General features: G+C 45.8%; 1 protein-coding gene across 7 annotated transcripts in view; it reads right to left on the bottom strand.

Annotated features, from left to right (window-relative positions):
- The window catches only part of DPF3 (double PHD fingers 3), a 291,411-nt gene extending 277,080 nt beyond the window's left edge, over nucleotides 1–14,331 (bottom strand). For 6 of the 7 annotated variants that reach the window (XR_008382506.1, XR_008382509.1, XR_008382507.1 and 3 more), the window contains exon 1: nucleotides 14,278–14,316. Coding sequence is in view for 3 of the 7 variants with exons in the window: in XM_053602718.1 (XP_053458693.1) it covers nucleotides 14,278–14,309 (32 nt within the window). In the remaining 4 variants the exon portion in view is untranslated. Of the gene's footprint in view, nucleotides 1–14,277 lie in introns of all 7 variants that reach the window. The other variant, XM_053602716.1, reaches the window with a different exon arrangement.
- Nucleotides 14,332–21,421: the final 7,090 nt, after the last annotated feature.

The following is a 21,421-nucleotide window of genomic DNA, read 5'->3' as shown; positions in this document are numbered from 1 at the left end:
GTATTCCTTGAATGAAAGCAAAGCAAAAAGTTTCCCTTTACTTTCCAAGACCAAAGGGGAAAAGCAAAGTTTTTAGATCTGCAGGGTACAGTGAGGAAGAGACAGGGGCTGGAAAGAGTGAGGCTGCCACACATCACAACTGCACATCCTACGTGCAAGTAGGACCAAGCCTGGTCTGTTTCCTGACTCCTAAAATTGAAGGATCTTTGTGGAGGAATTCTGCTTCCTTTTCCAAACTCTGGCTGCTCGAGGAAGAGAAAGAGAAACATATCAACACTAAAGGGCTAGAAGCAAGGTTAGGCAGCAGAGCAGGGTGCCTATTCGCTGGGTTCATCCACTCAGTTATTCTATTCCCCACGTTTGCTGAATGCCCCCCAGGCTAGGCACTGAGCTAGAAAGCGACAAGTGGCCACTGCCCCTGCCTTCCAGGGCCTCACATCCTGACCACAGCCAAGTACTTCAGTGGTGGAGAGAGGAGCATGCCAGGAACTGTGTGGCCAGGGTAGGTGTGGCCAGTTCTACCTGAGGGTCTGCAAGGCCTTCACCAGGGAGAGGGCCCACACGAACTGTCTGGGAGGTGAGCAGGCAGACATGCTCCAAGGACATCTAGGGGCAGGTACGGCCGAGAGGCGCCACTGGCAGGCTGGTGGGATGCCACAGGTGGATATGAGAGGAGCTGTCTCTGAGCAGGGATACCAAGCCCTTCAGACTAATGAGTTCGCCACATCTCTCAGCAGAGGTTTCTGCCCTGGAGCACATGGGCCCTTCGAGGTCTTCGAATCCCATGAAGCCATGTGGATGTTCACACCTACAAGTTTTTTTTCTGGGAAGTCAATCCACACCCTTGATACGATTCTGTGCTTGCCAAGGAAAAGTAAAGAAACACCCAGGACACTGAGTAGCCTCACTAGACTATGGAGTAGAAGCCACATTTCCCCTGTGTCCTGCATACAGCTTAGGCCCCAACATTGTAGGTTTTCAGAACTGACAGAGCTAACAGATGAGAAGAGCATCCTAGTCCAAGGAAATGGGAGGGAACCACTGTTTGCATCACCAAAACAGACATTTATGTATACTGACTGCATGCTAGGCTCTGGGCTAGACTTTTCAAAACCAGTACCTCTTTCCATAAAGGCCCATGGAAGAAGCTCTCAGCTTCCTGTTCCCAAGCCAGTATTGCAAATCAAAGTCCCTAAGGGTGGACACTAAGTCACCTGGGGCAATCCCACCACAAACTTTAGTTGGCAGTTGCCTAGCAACAGGTAACCCTGAAGACACGGCCAAACCGAGATGCCAAAAGGGGCATTTTGTGGACAAGCTAGTTCTGAAAACTAGCCCCCATGTGAGTGTCTGCCAGGCTCTCTGGGGCTGTTGGGGGAAGGAGCAGACTGCAGCCAAAAGTAAGCTGGTAGGGGGAAGCTGGGAGGGGTTCTGATGCTTGCGTGTTTTCCCACCTCTGGGCATGAGAAGGGGAACCAAGGGCTGAAGGAGAAGGCAGCCTCGGGTAGAGAACTGGCACCTCTTCACTTCCTTTCCAATCATACCTGCCATTATTCTTCCCTGCAGGTGCTGAACAGATCCCAGCCATACCTAAAGACACATAAAGTGGCATGAAGACTTGAACCTACATCCAGCCCTGCCCTGTGGTCACTTTCCTCCCACTGAACTACATAAGGTTGGGTTGGGCAGGATGTGGCCTCAAACTACAAGGAACAGTGAAACCAGGGAAGAAATTTCTAACCAACTCTCTCACTTTTACAGAGGCAGCAAGCACAAAACTGTGAGGCAGAAAACCAATTTTTTTTTTTTTTTTTTTTAATGAAAAGCTCAGAAACTCCCTCGGCCAAGAGCCAGGTGAGATGGATTTCCTAAACCGAAGTTTCCAGTCCAAACCATCACACAGGCCAACAGCTGGGCACCTTTCCCTGTGCAGACGGACAGTGGGCAGCTTGGGAAGACAGCCTTCTTTGAAACCCACTATCCCTTCTCTTGAAAGGTCTTAGGGGTAGAGGGAAAGGGGCAAATAAATTTATCAGTCTGGAAGCGATTTAGGAAGAACAAATGTGGAAGTCAAACAACAACAAATAAGGCGGGTATAAATCCAGATAAAATATTAAAATAATTAAAGCGCTGCTGCTCCCTGAAGATTGGGAAAAATGAAGAGAGTTAATTAAAAGCAATCTCCATGCACTGCTGAGCCGGCCAGCCCTGATAAATCAACAGCTGGGGCTGCTGTGGAGGGCAGTGAGGGGGCTTCAAGGGTGGGGGGGCTGGCTGGGGGAGGGGGGCCTGCCACAGAGCCAGCTGTGAACGCAAACTGAACACAGTGACTTAAGTTTCATATTTTATTAAATATTTCATGACCACTGAATAAAGTTGTTCTTCGCAGAGAGAGAAAATGATCAGCGGGGTAAATGAAGAGCCAGGAGAGAGCAACGAAGAGGTGTTGTTTGTTTGATTCCGATCGTGCTTAGGATCGTCATGTCTGCACTGCGGTTCTGCCCCCAAATGCAGAGGGTTTTAGTTTTTTTCTCTCCACTTGATCTGCAAAGGGAGCTATACGTGTCTTACTCTTCTAAAATCTCTCCACAAAGCTTGAGTTACGTTTGTTTGGGGGACTGGGAGAAGCAGTACAAAGTCAAAGAAAAGAACGGAGGGAACGAGGAGAGAGAAAAGACCTTCAGAATTCTCATTGCCGATCCAAGCCAGACTTTTAGCACAAAACTAAAAGGTCAGCAGAAATAGTGGAAACTTTTTCTTTTTCTCTCTTTTTTTACTTCTTTCCTTATTCCTTTTTTCTGCAATTAGATAGGTTTTTTGTTTGTTTGTTTTTTAATTTTAAGCAAAAAAAAACACAAAGCTTAGCATTTTCAGGCCCAATCTCAGTCAAAAGCCAGCAATTTTCAAAATGTTAGAAGAACAGGCCCTTCTCTATTCTAAGGGAAACCCTTCAGTCCTTCCTTGATGAAAATATAATCAAGAGAAATGATTGGGGGAAAGTGTTTTTTCTCCTCCATAGAATTGGGATCGGAAGGGGAGTGTGTGCATGGGGAAACATAAGGAATTATGCATTTGGATATGCATTTTAATTAGGTGGACAGAAGCAGCCGCCTGTTAATTTTTCTTGCTTGTTTCCACTTAGCATTCATCACAGGCAGAACCACCATAGAGCGCTCCCACGATAATAGATGGTTCTGCATTGGCTAAGTCCTCAGGGAAAATAATTAGCAGGAGAGAATATATTCTCTCCACTCCCACTGCCCCATCCGCCCTGCCCTCCCCCACCACCAGAGCCACATTGCCTCCCCTCTCCCAACTCCCCCCAGCTGACAGTGCTTTCCCTAGGAGAGGCCTAGAGAAGCAGCCAGCCTCCTGGTTTGCAAGCATTTACTTTGCCCTGCCAAAGAACAAGGGTCTAAAAGAAGAAACAGACAGACCAGAGGTTTCTATTGGCATGGGAGCTCCTAGATGCAGGGAGGGCAGACACTATGCTGATTAGTTCTGAGCCAACAGGCCAGCAATAGATGTCAGGAAAGAACCAACTAGAAGGAAGCTCCCAAGAAAGTGAGACAGTTCTCATTGAGCTCAACTGGCAGCAAAAATGCACAGAGAGCTGTCGCTTGAGGATATGGGAGTAGGGAGGATGTTTCTTGCTTCATTTGCTCTTCTATAGTAAGCCAAAGTTGTAACTTGGCAGCAAGATTAAATCTGAAGCATTTCCAAGGTTGGCAAACAAGATGTACATCTGTAATTCTGAGATCTGACCACCACTGCAATGCTCTCCATAACTGACCTCTGTGTAAACCACCCCCCTTTTTTTATCCTACAGAGTCTCTCACTGTCATCTGGGCTAGAGTGCCATGGCCTCGACCTAGCTCATGACAACATCAAACTCCTGGGTTCAAACAATCTTCCTGTCTCAGCCTCCCAAATAACTGGGACTACAGGTGCCCACCACAATGCCTGGCTAAATTTTCTATTTTTAGTAGAGACGGGGTCTGCCTTTGTTGAGGCTGATCTTGAACTCCTGACTTCCAACCATCCTCCAGCCTTGGCCTCCCAGAGTGCTACGATTAGAGGCAGGACTCACCAGGCCCATCCTTAAAACCCCATTCCTGTAGCTGGCCTCCCATGTCCACAGTTTGCTCACGTCCCTGTCCCGCTTTTACTCCTCTTTCCCTCGGCATCACCCTGGTTGATGGAGGGGCCAGAGACTGGATAAAGGCCCAAGTTCCCAGAAAAGTACTCCTCTCTGCCCTCTGAGCTTCTACTTCCTCTGATCTTGAAGGTGGACTCAGTTCAGGGCTGATCATTGGAAGTGAAATGAGGGCTTCCCTTCAGCTCATACTCTCACCTACTTCAAACCCCAGCCATGGGAAAATCCCACTGAGATTCCAGGGCTATTTATACACAGCTGGATAAGTAAGGCCTTGCATTTCCTAAGAAACAATGATTAGACATAAAGTGGAATGCCAGAAACATTTCGTTTATTTTAGTTTTAATATTTAAAATAATGTTTAGGTATTCTTGACTCTCTGAGAAGGCCTCAGTCAGCTACTCAGTCAGTTCTCCTAGTAACACCTTGCATGTACACTTTCCACCTTCTGAAATGTTTTTACATACATTTCATTTGGGTCCCTCGGAAGTAAGCAAGGCTGGGTACAATAGAACATACAGAGAAGGGAGATACAAACTCTTCTCACTACTGATTGATAACTCTTGACTCTCAAGCTGTCCTGTATCCCAGGTGTCCTTTTCCACCTCCTGTGGTCAGACAACAGGACCTAGGGAACCTTCACTCCAAGCCTTACTAGGCAACTACTGTAAGTGCTAAACCCATAGAAACATCCTCAAACTCAAACCCTGCACCCCCACAAGGAGTCCCGCCCTCAAAGGAAGGGGGCTGTAAAGAGAAGGCAATCCTCATGGCTGGGGATGGGAGAAGCAAGTCTCTGGGTGCCCACTTCATATACCCCAAAAAACAGTGGTATCCGGGCGGCCCCTGTGGCTCAGTGAGTAGGGTGCCGGCCCCATATACCGAGGGTGGTGGGTTCAAACCCAGCCCCGGCCAAACTGCAACAAAAAAATAGCCAGGCATTATGGCGGGCACCTGTAGTCCCAGCTGCTCGGGAGGCTGAGGCAGGAGAATCATGTAAGCCCAAGAGCTGGAGGTTGCTGTGAGCTGTGTGACGCCACAGCACTCTACCGAGGGCAGTAAAGTGAGACTCTGTCTCTACAAAAAAAAAAAAACAGTGATATCCTATGGAGGGGGAGGTGAAGAAATTGAATTTCATAATACTATTAGTTTTGTTTTGTTTTGTTCTCACTTTGCAAGGTGGGGCTGTCTGTACTATCTGGAAAGGTAGCACCTATATTTTAAGTGACATTCAAAAATGGAGATCAAAAATAAAGGGGTCTGGGTATGATGGCATACATCTGTAATTCCAGCACTTTGGGAGGTCAAGGTAGGAAGATCACTTGAGGTCAGGATTTCAAGACCAACCTGAGCAACCTAGTAAGATCCCATCTCTACAAGAAATAGAAAAATTAGCTGCATGTGGTGGCACACACCTGCAGTCCCAGCTACTGGGAGGCTGATGCAGGTAGATTGCTTGAGCCTAGGATTTTGAGTTTGCAGTGTGCTATGATTGCAGCACTGGCCTTATGCCCAAGCAACAAAGTAAGACCCTGTCTCAAAAAAAAAAAAAAAAAAAAGAGCTAGGCATATTGAAAATCCAAAAGAAATGAAAACAGAGATTCATACAAATACTTGCACACCAATGTTCATAGCAGCATTATTCATAATAGCCAAGAAGTAGAAAAAACCCAAGTGTCGATCAAGAGATAAATAGATCAACAAAATGTGGTATATACATACAATGGGCATAAAAAGAAATAAAGCTCTCACACATACAACACAGATGACCCTTGAAGACATTCAGCTAAGTGAAATAAACCAGACAGAAAAGGACAAATACTGTATGATTTCACTTAAAGGGGGTGCTTAGAAAAGGCAAATTCATAGAGATAGAGTACAGAATGGTTCTACAAACTAAAGGATGTGGGAAGCAGGGAATGAGGAAGTTATTGTTTAACGGACACAGAGTTCTGTTTGGGATGATAATAGTGTTCTGGAAATGGATGGCGGTAAGGATTACACAACATTATAAATGTATTTAATGTCACTGAATTACACGCTTAAAATGGCTAATACATTACATTGTGTGTTATGTATATTACCACCATTTTTAAAAATTAGTTCAAGCATGGTGGCGCACACCTGTTATCCTAGCTCTCTGGGAGGACAAAGCAAGAGAATCCCTTGAGCTCAGGAAATTGAAACCAGCCTGAGGGACAGGGAGACCCTATCTCTACTAAAAAAAAAAAAAAAAAATTAGCCAGGCATGGTCTATGCCTACAGTCCCCAGCTATTGGGCAAGCTGAGGGAAGAGGACTAAGAATTGGAGGTTGTTGTGAGCTATTACACCTATGACACCATTTCACTCTACCCAGAGTAAGTCTGTCTCAAAAAAAAAATTAAGGGAATACCTCTCTCTGTTGGAGATCAGAGTGATCATATGTTTTTTCTTTTCTTTTCTTTTTTTTGAGACAGAGGTTCACTTGGTCACCACTGGTAGAGTGCTGTGACATCTTAGCTCACAGCAACCTCAAACTCTTGACTTCAAGTGATCTTCTTGCCTCAGCCTCCCAAGTAACTAGGACTATAGGGACTTGTCACACTGCCCAGCTATTTTTTTTTTTTTTTTTTTTTTTTTAGAGACGGGGTTTTGTTCTTGCTCAGGCTGGTGTCCAACCCATGAGCTCAGGCAATCCACCCGCCTGGGCCTCCCAGGTGCTGGGATTACAGGTGTGAACCAGGAGCCAGACCTTTTCTTTTAAGTATCAGAATTTACATACCTGTTTGGTGCATTTTTCTGACTGGGTTTTGCAACTTCCTCTTCTTCCTTTTTAGGCTTGCGGAAAATTGCCATGGGAGCTTTCAACAAAAGAAAAACCAGATAATAATGCCCCCAGTGGAATCTGCGATGTTCTAGAGACATGTCACTGAAGGGGAGGCAATGATGTCCAATCGAGACACTGTTAATACCCAGGTATGAGCCAGCCCCTGCATTTCCTCAGCAATAACACATGGTATTCTAGAAGAAGTTCAGTGAGACATCAATACACGTCCACTTACTTCAGCTCACTAAATATCCAGGCACCTGGGGCTGTCCAAATGGACATAAGAACTTCATTTCCATGTTAATTGAGAAAGGTGCCATGGTAGAGGAGGAGGCCAGAGAAATTGTGGATAAATGAAATCCTTAGGATTGGCTGGAGAATTGATTCCCCTTTACCCTCAACACACTTTGGAAGAAAAAAGTAAAAGTTGTTCTTGGTGATTACAGTCTTTTTCACAACAAAAAACTATCTGCATGGTTTTTGAGCTCCTCATTCCTCTCTCCTGAAGATACTAATAATAGGAAAGCTCTCAGAAGGAAGACTCCAAGGAAAAGCCCACATTGTCCTCAGCCTGAGCCTGAGGCCTGAGGAGGGATAGGAAGTTTCATCTAGTTAAAACTGCCAGTGTGGGAGCACTGAGTGGTGAGACTGGACCAGAGAATGAGAAACTGTGAAAGAGTCTCCCAGTCTTTTTTTTTTTTAATTAATTAATTTTTTTGAGACAGAGTCTCACTTTGTTGCCCTCCATACAGTGATGTGCCATCATAGCTCAGAGCAACCTCAAACTCTTGGGCTCAAGCGATTCTCTTGTCTCAGACTCCCGAGTAACTGGGACTACAGGCACCAGCCACAACGCCCGGCTATTTTGAGAGATGGGGGTCTCACTCTTGCTCAGGCTGGTCTTGCACCTGTGAGCTCAGGCAATACACCCACCTTGGTCTCCAAAAGTGCTAGGATTACAGGCGTGAGCCACCACGGCCAGCCTGAGTTTCCCAGTCTTACAACTATTCTTGGGAGCCACACTTTAAAAACAAAAGATGATCAAGCTGGAAGAAGGTAGTCATCTACCTTTAGCCTTCTTAAACAAAACAATGTTTAGCCCAGGATTCTGTATTCTGCTAAACTAAGCTTTAAATACGATAGAGAAATAAAAATACGAGAATTGAAACTCAGACCCCTATCTTCCCTGTCCTAATTAATCACAGTAAGAGCTAGGGAGTTGTTGACTTGAAAGAAATTTTGGCAATCAAGGTGCATCACCCTCATCTTAAACACAAAGGAATATCCAGCTCAAATAAGTTATGTGTCTACGACCAGAGAGATAGTTGGCGGCAGGGCTGGGAACAGAGCGCAAGGCTCCAATTCCTCTTCCAGGGTTTTTTCTGCCTCCATCACCTTTGAGTCACCAAAGCTACAAAAGACTAGCCTCTGGTGAGAAATACATATGGAAAAGGCACAGACTTTGAGACTGGGCCATGTCAAGAGCAGGTGAAAGAAAGTCGGGGGATGGGAAACTTGCTGGCGGTGCTTCCAGATGCAGATAATACAAACAGCAGATTTTCAAGGTGAGTAACAACAAAAAAAACTCATCGTTTCACAGCAACCTGAGAAGACCCACAGACCTTGGATTCAGGGAGGGAGAAGATCATGCAGAGGGGGATTAGACATGTGCCATCATTGTTCCCCAGGCTCGGGACTGAGGCCTGGGTTGCGGAGGACTCAATTTGAGCTATTTGAACCCCATTATTAGGAGCTCTGAGCCAAATCCCCTCGCCCCTCCCTGCTTACAAATGTGCCCCTAAATTTTAGCCTCCTCAAGGCTTCTCTCTCTGTTCCCTTGCCACCACCCCCACCACTACTAGTCACAAACACAACCTACAAATTCTCCACAGTCTGCTCCACTATTCTCACCCACCCCTCCCCAATACCTCCTCACCACTGCTTTTAAAACTCAAGCGCAAATCACAGGCTTCAAAAACCTTCTTTCAGTGACAGTTTTACGATGCTTGTTCCATTCATCCATATGGGTTGACAGACTGTGAAACACCAGTAACCGGACCAATAAGAAAAACAAATTACAAAATCCCCACAGCACCTCATCTCTCCACAGTCACCCACACAATTAGAAAACTTTTGGATTTGCAATGGATCATAATAACAGTCTCTCTGGAAGTTAAACGATAATCTCTTCAGAATTCCAGACCACACCGTGGTTTTATCCACTCATTCTCCTCCTCCTACCCAAGGCCACTCTTTATCTTTCCTTGCTAAATACCTTCATCTTTAAAGACTATTTAAAACTAGGGTCACGCTTACATAAGACCCCTAATGGAACACCAAGACTGGACAAAAAATATTTCAGTGGTTGTGGGATTTTTTTTGGCCAGAGGTTTGCCACATTTGGCTACATTTCTGTCTTCCAGTGACTTTCAAAACACTCAAAAAACCACAAAAGTTACTTTGCAGAGGTTGGGATAATAAACAGGCTGGCTTCTGGTGTCTTTTTCTGACCCAGCCCCTACTGCCACTACAGTCAGTATGGCTACCCTTTGAAAACTAAAACATCAGCCTCAGTTTCCATTTCTTTTCTGGTACATGCGCAAAACAAAACATGCCGACCGTGGCATTTTTATTTTCCGCATCAATCTGAGCAGATGGCTCTAAAACAGCAAATTCTAGCTACCCGCAAGATTTAAAAAAACAGAGAGAAGGATGAGAAGTCACTAACTGTGTTGACTCTGACTTCAAGCCCACCTTACGGGCCTGAGCAGCTCCCATTTCACTGGTGATCTTGTATGTCTCTTACGAGGTCTGCAGGCCAGGCTATTTGCAGAGGTTTACCCTGTGATAGTGCCTTCACTTCGGTTGTGGCAGAAATTAATCTTCTTTATGGATAGCTCATCAAAATCAGACATTCATCCCACTGAAAAATAATGTGTGTTAATGAAGTTTGGAGAATTTGGGGGCATTATTTACAGTGGCAACCAGGAGCAGATGGACCAAGTGGTTCTCAGGAATCTGTTGACTTAAAATGTCTGAGGGTCCTTTTTCATAAGAGGCTAAAATAATGTCCATAAAAGGCAGCAAGTTTACAAAGCTGTCTACTTAGGACCTACCCACATCCTCCCACCCCAACAGAAAGAGCTAAGAGGAGATTAGAACCAAGAATGTGACCCCCTACTCCTTCCTCCCTGATATCTAAACTGTGTGCTACAGTAACAGTGAGGTCTGGCTTCTAACTTTCCCATGCTCAAAACCACTTTAGATTAGAATACACTCCATTCAGTTCATAGAATATATAAAGAGACTGAGATTTGAGGTCCATATCTACACACATGACCTGCCGTTTGACCTTGGCTAAGTAAGTATATTTGCTTCTCCCAGAGTTGTGTCTTCAATAACAAAACAAGGATATAAACACATACTTCCAATCAAGTATAACTCCTTACAAAAAAAAAAGTTTCAATACAATTGCATATATGTGTGTGCATTTATAAGTGTGACAAAATAGTTCACTACTCTCATTCTTTATAAGTAAATAGTTACTTGAGGTAAAACCTTGTTGGTTTGTGTGGAATAATTAAATAATAAGTTTTTCTTTTCTAAGTAGGCAGTTATAATAATAGATACCTATGTACATAATCAAGTCTGGCAGAAGGTGGCAGACATTCCCAACTATATGCATACAATTCAGGATTTTGATAATTTAATAAAAAAGTTATTTAAAGTGCTGACTACAGATTTAAGGGAAGGTAGTTTACTTGAACTAGAATATTAAGATTAGAATTTATATTAAAAGCATTAAGTTTCCTAGGTATGCAGAAATCAACCAGAACGTAGTATGTAATGTAACTAACTTTAACATAGTCCTTTATCAAATCCATATTTGTTACCTTCACCCGTTCATTAGTTCACTACACAGACCGTATCTTGTCTATGTAAGAAATAAGGGTGACTCGCATACATCTTTGCTCAGACAACGTAGCTGCTAAATTAAAAAAAATGTATAATACACATTTACACATCATACACGTCCACCAGTGCTTTTAAATTCTATTTGTCCAGATGTGACTGCTTGGTTGTGGGGCCACCTGCCGAGTCCCCTTTGTGATCTGATCAGTCCAGGCAGCTCCTGTTTCTGTTTCTAACACCCTGTTGGGCAGTAATAAGATGTTAAAGGCGACAACAGAGAGAGAAGCCAGGCTGTCAGCTTCAGAGAGGAAGAGAGTTAAGGGTACAACAAGGAGGGAAAAGAAAGGGAGTGGAGGGGGAGATCAAAGGCAGGCAGGAAGAAAGCCAAACTGCTAAGACAGGAGATGTGGCTTCAGGAGCTCAGGGCCCTACGGAAGACCCCAAAGCAATGAGTTTCAAATTGTGCCTTTCAGTTACCCCGACTAATTGAATTATTGAATGTCCCACATGGAAAAAGCTAGTGCAGTGAAAAATAGCCCACACAGAGAGTAGGCAGAGCCCTGCGTGGGTGTTGCAGGAAACCTGAGCTGGTTTCCTCCCGGCATATTAACTACCTCCACTTTACCCCGCAATCCTACAGGAAACCTTTGTGTGGCCAGTTTCTGTAGGGGGCGTCCGAGGTGTTGACTTGTTTGCTTCTTTTTTTAAGGAGAGAGAGAACGCACACAGAGAAAATGCTAATATCGTTCAGCTCTGTTTCATTGTCAGGAGGGACACACGAGGATAACAAACGTAGCTCTCCAAGCCTCCCTGCACCCCCGTCCATCCCTTCGGCTTGACGCGTCTCTGCGCTTTGTTCCAATTTACCCCATGCATAATTTATTCACGTGTGTATTGTTTCCTGATCAGCAACTTTTAAAAACAAATGAAATATATAAGATGTTTTATTAAACAAGTTGTTTAATAAAATAAAGGCAGATGGTGCCGGTCTCCCGATAGCAAGGTGCGTGCTCCTGCGTTAGGAGTTGTTAAAAACCGTCCGGGGCGCAAGAGATTCGCCGGGTCGTCGGCGGTAGTGGCGGGGAAGGGGAACGGTATTGTTTACACCCCTACTCCAAGGGAAAGGGGTTGGGATGCAGAAGGAGCAAGGAACGGCTAATTAAAAATGACCACTCAACTCCCACCTAGGAAAAGCAGACTGGGGTGTTGTGTGTGTGCTTGTGTGTTGGTGCGCGCGTGGCGACACATAATTACAAATACATCACAGTGCAACTGTTTATAATTACTCGAAGTACAATTCAGAACTAATTCCACTAACCAGCCGCCCTTTGCCGCCTCTCTATCCCTTCCCCCACCTCTAACCCCACCTCGTACCGACTCCCTCCCCAAACACGCACCCTTCTTCGGTCAAAAAAGGGGGGAAAAAAGAAAGAAAAGAAATTCTCAGAGCAGGGGAACCACGGAGCGTGGAGATAGCGCGCCCACCCGCGCCAGGCGGGCTCCCGGGTAACAACCGTACGGCTTTCTCAACAGCAAACAAACGCAGCGCACATGTGAAATAGATTGTCTAACTTGAGTTTGCCAGGTGCCATCAGCCCGGCTGTGTGATTTTGGCTGTAACTAGGGAAACTGCAAATCAGCTGTGGGGTAGGTAGAAACTCACAGCGTCAGCGACGTTTCGGCGAAAGCAACCGGGAGCAAGGATGCGGCGAAGTTACGCCCATTTATTCGGCCATAAAACATTTTCTTTCTTGGGTGAATCGCCGTGGCGTTCAAGCGCAGTGTACCCGAGCTACCTAGCGATAACCGAAGCTGGGAGCTCCTTCCTCTCGGTTCAGACTCAGCTTCTAGTGTCCTCTTAATGGCAGCTTTAATGTACGTACGCTCCAAAGCCTGGGAAATTCCTACTCCTATTCCTTGTTACTGGTGGGAGAGGTACTGGTGCAAACACGTCCGCTTCTCCCTGCGCGTTCCTGCGCGACGGGAATCCTCCTGCCGCCCCCCGGCGCGAACCTGGTTTTCAACTCCAGGAGGCGCCCGAGGTGAGGACGCGGATGCCCAGAGTTAAAAGAACCGTGGTCGACACTGGCCACGCACCGTGAAGAATCCAGCAGGCAACAACCCCTGCCCCGCACCTCCCTCTACCCTCGCCGTGGCTTCCACCGGGCGGGGAGGTCCTAGTCCAAGGAAGTGGAATCCTGAGCCCACGTCGCGCCGCGATAGCGAGGGTGCCACCTTCTGCCAACATCACTCCATCAGCGCCCCTTTTACAGCAACAATAGTTTTACGAGGCCACCCCCCGCTCCGCGATCGCGAGCGGACTTGGCGGCTTAACAGTTCCACCGACTGGAATGAGGAAGGAAGGAAGCCAGAATGAAAAGAAGGAGGAAGGCAGGCAGGAATGGGCTGTCGGACCCGGGCACTGGCCCCGCGAGTCCTCGCCCAGCCCGCCCCCCTCCGTCCCGGATCTGGGCAACCGCTCAAAGTCTCCCCGAGGCGGCCAGAGGCACCTGCCCCTCGCTCAGGCCAAGAGCACAAGCAGCCGATTCCCAGCCCCAAACCGCCTCTTGGCCCGCTTCGGCTTCCCGCCCGGGGTGGCAAGAACACCATTCATCAGACCCGCAGCTCCCCCGTGTACAAATGAAGCCCAAGTTAAGCTGAGTCGTTAATTCACTACAGCCAGTTCGCTCACAAACACACACGTAGACACAGCGGCGACCGCCGGGAGCGCTTTCAGGATCAGGGGCTGCAGGGGAAAGCCCTGGGCAATCACCTGGACCCCAGGACTCCCGGGACCCGCAGCTCCGCTCGCCGTCCTCCTAACTCCGGAAGGTTTGCACAAACTCCCCTCGGAGCGATCGCAAGGCGGAACGCGCCCTGCAAACTCCGGAGCCGCCACGGTCCGTCCGCGGGACCAGGCGGACCCAGCCGCGGGGAGGGGGCCGCGGGCTCCGCGAGTGCGGGACTCGGCCAAGTGCACGGAGGCAGCCCCTACCCGACGCTCGTCCCCAGCTCCGCCGGCGCCGCGCTCGCCGCCCGGCGACGCGGGGGACTCCAGGGACCGTGCAGTCCCCGAGCCGCCCACGACCCCCCTAGCTGTTAAGCGCTCCTGAGCCTGGCTTCTCTGCCGGAACCTCTCTCTCTCGCTCCCTCCCTCTCTGTTAGCCAGTTTAGCAGAACACAATCGTAACAATTTTCTTCTTGTTAATTGCCTCTCCTGACATTTCTGCGCGTTGGGAAAAAAAAAAGATGAAGAAGTAAGAGCTGAAAGAAGCGAGAAGCCCCGCTGCGGCTGGAGTCGCCTGCAAGCGCAGTGCATTGGCAGCGCTCCGCACGCAGAAGGCGCCTTTTTTTTTCATATTGAAACCACGCGGAATATGTACATTTTTTAGTCTTACTTACGCTTTCAGGGGGTTGTGAATGACAGTCGCCATTTTGCTACAATGTAACAGAATATTGTCTGTCTCAGAGTTCTAAAGGTTCGCTCAGGGGAAGCGGCGGGCCAATCAGAGCACGGGATACCGGCCCGCTGGCCAATCAGTGCGGCTGGTCGCTATGTGGGCGGGGCCTGAGCGTTGGTAGTTATTAGGGGAGCTGTCAAAGCCCAGAGGTCACTCCCTTTTGTAGAGCCCGAGAGCAAGCAGGTCTTAAAGGGGCAGTACCGCTCTAGCAGCTCTGTTCGGATTAGGGAAAGTGGAGACGCACGGTAAAGTATTATAGTTTGATTTAAGTCCCTACTTTTCTAAATAACTGAAGAGAGTTCGCGCTCCTGGACAGAAATATTTAAATATTGCCAGCAAACCACTGAATCCCATTCATTATAATGCTTTGGCTTTGCGTATCAACGTTAATCCCCCAAAGGGTAAGCCCGCGTGTTCCTGTGCAAAAGTTGGAAGACTGCCGTTTTGTCTAGCAAATTACTACACGTGTCCTGCCGTTTGCTAATGCTCTGGATCCTGCGGCTTTTTAATATTCTTATCCCCTGAGTGTTTTCTTATCTCTGCCACCTTCCTCTGTTGTTTCTTGGAACTGCCACCTCTGTTTCTGGCGACTCTAGAACAGCAACTCTCCTTCCCCTGGAATGTCTCAATGTCAGGCTCGCTCCCTCCTGCAGCCTGGGTTTTCCTTACATAATACTCAGTGGTCACTTTGCGCTGTTCCCCACTACCACCCCTCTATTCTCCCCTCTACACCAGAAACCCGAAATTATCAGGTTCTGGACGGCTGGAGAGCTAAGTGAGACCTGGCAGTCTGACCTTTAGGTTTAGGGGTAGGGAAGATTTAAGGCAACCTTCTTTGGAAACGCTTTCTGCTACTAGGAAAGCAAGTAACTAGGCAGAAGTTGTAGAAACCCAGTCTGGAAAAAAAAAGAAACCTAGTCTGGGTGTTGTCAGACTCCCTCTCTGGGAGTGGCAACACACGATTCTGGCGTAACCGTTCACTGCTTAGAAAGTGAAAAGAATTTGCTAATGAATTTTCCGAAATGACTTGAGGTGTCCACGGAGTGAGTGTTCGGTTCAAGTCTATGTGAACTCTTCACTGACGAACCCCTGACAAAATTAGAAGACTTCTGCGAAGTCAGTCTTCCACTGGACACTGGGTGGGTGAAATCGCATTAAATCACGAATAGGACAGGGGCCTCGTTAGCATACAGAAGTCTGGCTACCATCCCAAAGCTGTTTAATGAGGTCAAATAGCTAAGATCGTGGGGGAGGGGTGTAGAGAGGGACAGGAGATGCCAAACTGCCATTTCTTCAAAGCTGTGCCCTATCACTTCCTTTGGCTCCTATCTAGGCAATAAATACAATGAAAATAGAAAATAAAACATTCCAGAACTTTCAGAGTTCAACTCCATTCTCTATTAGAGTTACAAATGAACAGAAGGTGGCTGAATCAGTATGTTTGTAATAGACTTGAAATTTTTAACTCTTTCTCTCCAATTAGCTAATAGCAGTGTTAAGTTCTACAGATTCCTTTGTAAATTCTTAGCATAGCATCCTGGCAGAGGTCACATTTCGAAAAGTTATCTCCTTTTCTAAATTAAAGTTTGAAAAATCCCTTCTTTATTAATTTGTCAAGGGATTGGTTCAAAAGCTAGTACTTTGCCTGTGCCTTGACTTCTGAAAAAGTATGCTATATTCTGACAAGAAGTATGAATTTGAAGTATAAGAACTCCTACTAACCTCTTAGAGATACCAAAAGCACAGAAATTCAGACTGGAATACAGCAACATATTTTAATATAAGCAGTCTGACGAAAAAATTAGGAAATGTAGAACCTGCCCTAAACAACATTTCCACTTTAAGATTTACACTTTTAATAGAAGAAAAACAAATTTATATTACATTGTGAAGAAAAATACGTAGTCTAAGCATGGATATATCATTTATTGTGTTAAGGCCTTGATGCGGAAAGCAGCATAATCCCTAATTTACCTGGTGTCTATGAAAATGGAAGATCAGATCTGTCTTCACTTTGAGAAATTTTAATGCAGAACTTAAACATTTAAGTTATATTTTATAATGATTCAATTGAAAAATAGAGAATTAAAGACAGCATATATATATATATATATATTTTTTTTTTTTTTTTTTGAGACAGAGCCTCAAGCTTTCACCCTGGGTAGAGTGCCGTGGCATCATAACTCATAGCAACCTCAAACTCTTGGGCTCAAGCATTCATCTTACCTCAGATTTTCTATTTTTAGTAGAGATGGGATCTCGATTTTGCTCAGGCTGGTCTCAAACTCATGAGCTCAAACAATCACCTGCCGAGGCCTCCCAGAGTGCTAGGATTATAGGCAAGAGCCACCATGCTGGCCTGACAGTAAATTTTTTTTTTTTTAAGATAGCTTTGTTTTTCATAACCCAGTGAAATGTCATTTTAACTTTGTCAATATAGTTATGACTTTTAAATAAACAAAATTATTGTGCATTCATCTTTTATCAATTCTAAGACATAAAAAAGTTATTATTTTAACTTTGTTTCTTTATCATATATCAAAAAGCCATAAAGAAGACAGGAGGCTTAAACAGAGTTTTGGAAAACATTAAATTTTAAAATTTAACAGTGCTATATATGGTCAGAAGTATGGATTCTGGAATCCACTTGCCTAAGTCCACCACTTACGTGCTAGTTTATCTTGGGCAAGTTTACTTTGCAGGATTAAATAAGGTAATACATGCCAAATGTCTGACACATAGCAAGTTCTCAATATATGCTTATTATGAGGCTGGGCATGGTGGCTCACACCTATAATCCTAGCTCTCTGGAAGGCCAAGGCAGGTGGATTGCTTGAGCTTACAGGTTCAAGACCAACCTGAACCAGAGTGAGACCTCATCTCTAAAAATAGGCAGGCATTGGCTCAGCACCTGTGGCTCAAGAGGTTAAGGCGCCAGCCACATACACCTCAGCTGGCGGGTTCAAATCCAGCCCAGCCCTGCCAAACAACAATGATGGCTGTAACCAAAAAAAAAAAAAAATAGCCAAGCGTTGTGACAGGCACCTGTAGTCCCAGCTACTTGGGAGGCAGAGGCAGGAGAATCATTTGAGCCAAGGACTTGGAGGTTGTTGTGAGCTGTGATGCCACAGCACTCTACCCAGGGCGACAGCTTGAGGCTTTGTCTCAAAAAAAAAAAAAAAAAAGCCAGGCATTGTGGTGGGCACCTGTAGACCCAGCTACTTGGGAGGCTGAGGCAAGAGAATCACGTAAGCCCAAAAGTTTAACATTGCTGTGACCTGTGATGGCCCGGCACTCTACCAGGGGTGACAAACTAAGACTTTGTCTGAAAAAAAAAAAAAGCATATATATATATATGATAATTATCGAGAGAGAGAGTTAATTTATAGAGAGTTAATTCTTTTTTTTTGAGACAGAGTCTCACTATGCCACCCTCGGTAGAGTGCTGTGGTGTCACAGCTCACACCAACCTCAAACTCTTGGGCTTAAGCGATTCTCTTGCCTTAGCCTCTCAAGTAGCTGGGACTACAGGCAACCGAGACAATCCCCAGGTACTTTTTTTTTTTTTTTTTGCAGTTGTCATTGTTGTTTAGCTGGCCAGGCCAGGTTCAAACCCACCAGCCTCAGTGCATGTGGCCAGCGCCATAACCACTGTGCTACAGGTACCGAGCCAAAACAGTTAATTCTTTTCTGATGGCATGAGAGATAAAAGGAATCTGAATAAGAGCACATAACAGAAAGTGAAATTATCTGTTTAATTATTTTTTTATGGTTTCTTTAGTTTTTTTTTTTAATTAATTCATCCATGAAAAGTGAACAAGTGAACAACTTTGATGAGAACAAAATGATAAATAGGAATGTTTCAGTGAGGGATCATATGACTACATAAACCTAAAAAAGCTCCCTTGCTGATTATGATATCAAAACACTTTTAAAACCCAAAGAAGTGGTTCACACCTATAGTACTAGTACTCTGGGCAGCCTAGGTGGGTAGATTGCTTGAGCTCAGGAGTTTGAGCCCAGCCTGAGCAAGAGCAAAATGCCATCTCTACTAACAATAGAAAAATTAGCCTGGTGATGTTGCAGGTGCCTGTAGTCCCAGTTACTAGGGAGGCTGAGGCAAGAGGATTGCTTGAGCCCAGGAGTTTGAGGTTGTTGTGAACTATGATACCAGGGCACTCTACCCAGAATGACACAGTAAGATTCTGTCTCCAAAAAAAAAAAAGAAAGAAAAAAGAAAAGAAAATCACTTTAAAAATGTTATTTCTGGCCGGTGAGGTGGCTCATGCCTGTAATCCTAGCATTCTGGGAGGCCAAGGCAGGTAGATTGCCTGAGCTCACAGGATGAGACCAGCCTCAGCCACAGGAAGACCTCATCTCTAAAAATAGCCAGGCATTGTGGTGGGTGCCTATAGTCCCAGCTACTTGGGAGGCTGAGGCAAGAGAATCGCTTGAGCCCAAGAGTTTGAGGTTGCTGTGATCTATGATGCCACAGAACTCTACTGAGGGTGACAAAGTGAGACTCTTTCTCAAAAAAAAAAAAATAAAATTAATCAGTGCAGCATTTTATAATAGTTGCAAATTAAAAGTATTTCAGTGGTCATCAACAGGATAACAATTTAAATTGAAGTATGTTCACACAATGTACGATATATTTATTCACATCTACTGTAGTATCAATTAACAAAACCATTTAAATATATGTACTTTTTACATTAAAATAGGCACAGTAATGAAATTTCTTCTATGTACTATTAAAAACAATCCTGTTGTGATTATGGATAAGGTGGGGAGGATCAGGGGCATCAAAACTGTTGTATGGTTTTCCTTCTTCTGGCAGGAATGTGGGCTGTGGGGTTCTCATGCCCTTCACAGTATCTCAAAGCATGCACAAGTGCACGTGTGCAGGCACACAAACACACAAAATCAAGTTCTTACTGTGCAGGATGCTCCTAAGACCAACCCTAGGAAACCTCATAGTTCAGAGTAGAGTCAAATAGAAACAATGCTCACGGCTTCCCACTTAGTTCAACCTTCACTCATTCACTGGAGGCTCTCTCTGAAGAAGCCATTGTGTTAGGCCCAGGTAGCAAAATAAAAATAAACCAGACATGGAAACAACCTTCAAAGAGCAATTTCCATCCATCTGGAGAGAGAACAAAGATAGTAGGTCACCCCTACGAGCAGGCAGACCAATTACTTGATGTGACTTAAAAGGGAAAAGCAAACTACCCAGCTGGTCTTCTCTCCCTGGCCCAGTGCCCACAATCCCAGTGGATGCATCCTTGGGTGTTTGTTAAGTTCATTTGCTCCTTTGGGTCTTCAAGGTTTCAATGTCTCAAGATTTTCTTTTTTTTTTTTTGTGGTTTTTGGCCAGGACTGGGTTTGAACCCGCCACCTCCGGCATATGGGACTGGCGCCCTATTCCTTGAGCCACAGGCGCCACCCTCAAGATTTTCATAAATGTTTTTTATCATAAAATAAAAGAGAAGTGAGTGACATATGTCAAATAACCTCACTGGAGAGAATGAGTGGTTCTAACATCATGAGACAGAAAAACTTCATGGAGACGGTCACATGGAGAAGGACCTTGCTTAGGGAGATCTTAGAAATGAACCAGAGGTAAAAGGCCTTCCAGACCAACAATATAGCCTGGCAACAGCTAATTCACCTAGCAGATATTTGTAGATTCTCTACTGATGGGGCTTAGGGTACAGAAAGATCTAAGACAATCCTTGCCTTTACAAGGGTTCATATTTGAAAAAGGGGAGCAGGCAGTCACCGTGCGGAGCCAGGAGCAGGAAGAACATCAACCTGGCTGGAATGTCAGGGTTGCCTTCTTAGAAGAAGTGATGCTGGGCGGCGCCTATGGCTCAGCGGGTAGGGTGCCAGCCCCATATGCCAAGGGTGGCAGGTTCAAACCCTGCCCCAGCCAAACTGCAATAACAAAAAAAATAGCCGGGCATTATGATGAGCGCCTATAGTCCCAGCTACTTGGGAGGCTGAGGCAAGAGAATCGCTTAAGCCCAGGAGTTGGAGGTTGCTGTGAGCTGTGTGACGCCATGGTACTCTACCAGGGTGATAAAGTGAGACTCTGTCTCTACCAAAAAAAAAAAAGAAGAAGTGATGCCTGAGTTGAGTCTTTGATGCCTCAGAAGAGGAAAGGATGTCCCTACAGAGATGGCACCACCTTTGGGGAGGTGGGACAGGGCACCGTGATTTCAGAAGATCCCTCTGGTAAGTTGATAGTTTTATGCAGGAGGATGAGTGAGGCAGAAAAGGCCGGAGAGGCAGTGGGCGGGGTGCCAGTACTAAGAAATGTGCCCTTTTATTCGGGAGGCCACCAGGCAACACTGAAAGATTTTGAGGCAGGAGGGGAAAAGAAGAGATACGCCTTTTGAGAAAGTCCATTTCAGCAGCAACATAACCATGGGCTGAGGAGGCTGAGCTGGAGGCCTGGGAACCTGCTAGGAGGCTGGGGCATCCCAGGCTGAGACAAGAGGGTGAAGAGACCAGGCAGAACCCGGGATTTCTAAGGAAGTGGAGCCTGTAGGACTCAGTGCCGGACATACTGTGGGCTTGAAGGACGAGGGAGGTGTCCAGAGTGTTGCTCCTGAGAACAGAAGTCGTTCAGTTCTACCTGAGTGGAGAAACAAGATCTGAAGGCCAAGGCCTGAGGGCTGAAGACCTTCATCCTCCAGCCTTCAACCCTTCTCTAATGTTGGTATAAATCCCTCCCCTGAGGGGACTGCAGATGAGGCAGGATGAGAGGCTGGGGTTCTTTCTTGAACCAACCCCACCAGCACCAGCACCAGTTTCTCCTTTCCCTGTGGGCTCTACCTTCCATGGCAGCCTCTTCCAAATCCCCTCCAGCTAATTCCCTCCCTTTCCCTCAGGATACAGACTTAAAGGCATTTCCCTTCTCCAGAGCTGCTTTTTTAATTCTTTTGTAGAGAAGGCGGGGTCTCCCTGGCAATGTTGCTCAGGCTGGTATCAAATGAGCAAATAAGCAAAGGCTTGATTAGAATCTCAGCACCAGGAAAGACAGAAGATGGGACATTTTTTTTTTTTTCCAAATCAAAATT

The sequence above is a fragment of the Nycticebus coucang genome, chromosome 9, assembly GCF_027406575.1.
Source record: "Nycticebus coucang isolate mNycCou1 chromosome 9, mNycCou1.pri, whole genome shotgun sequence".
Classification (NCBI taxonomy): domain Eukaryota; kingdom Metazoa; phylum Chordata; class Mammalia; order Primates; family Lorisidae; genus Nycticebus; species Nycticebus coucang.
Note: the sequence above shows the minus strand (reverse complement) of the source record. Positions and strands in the feature narration are given on the sequence as shown.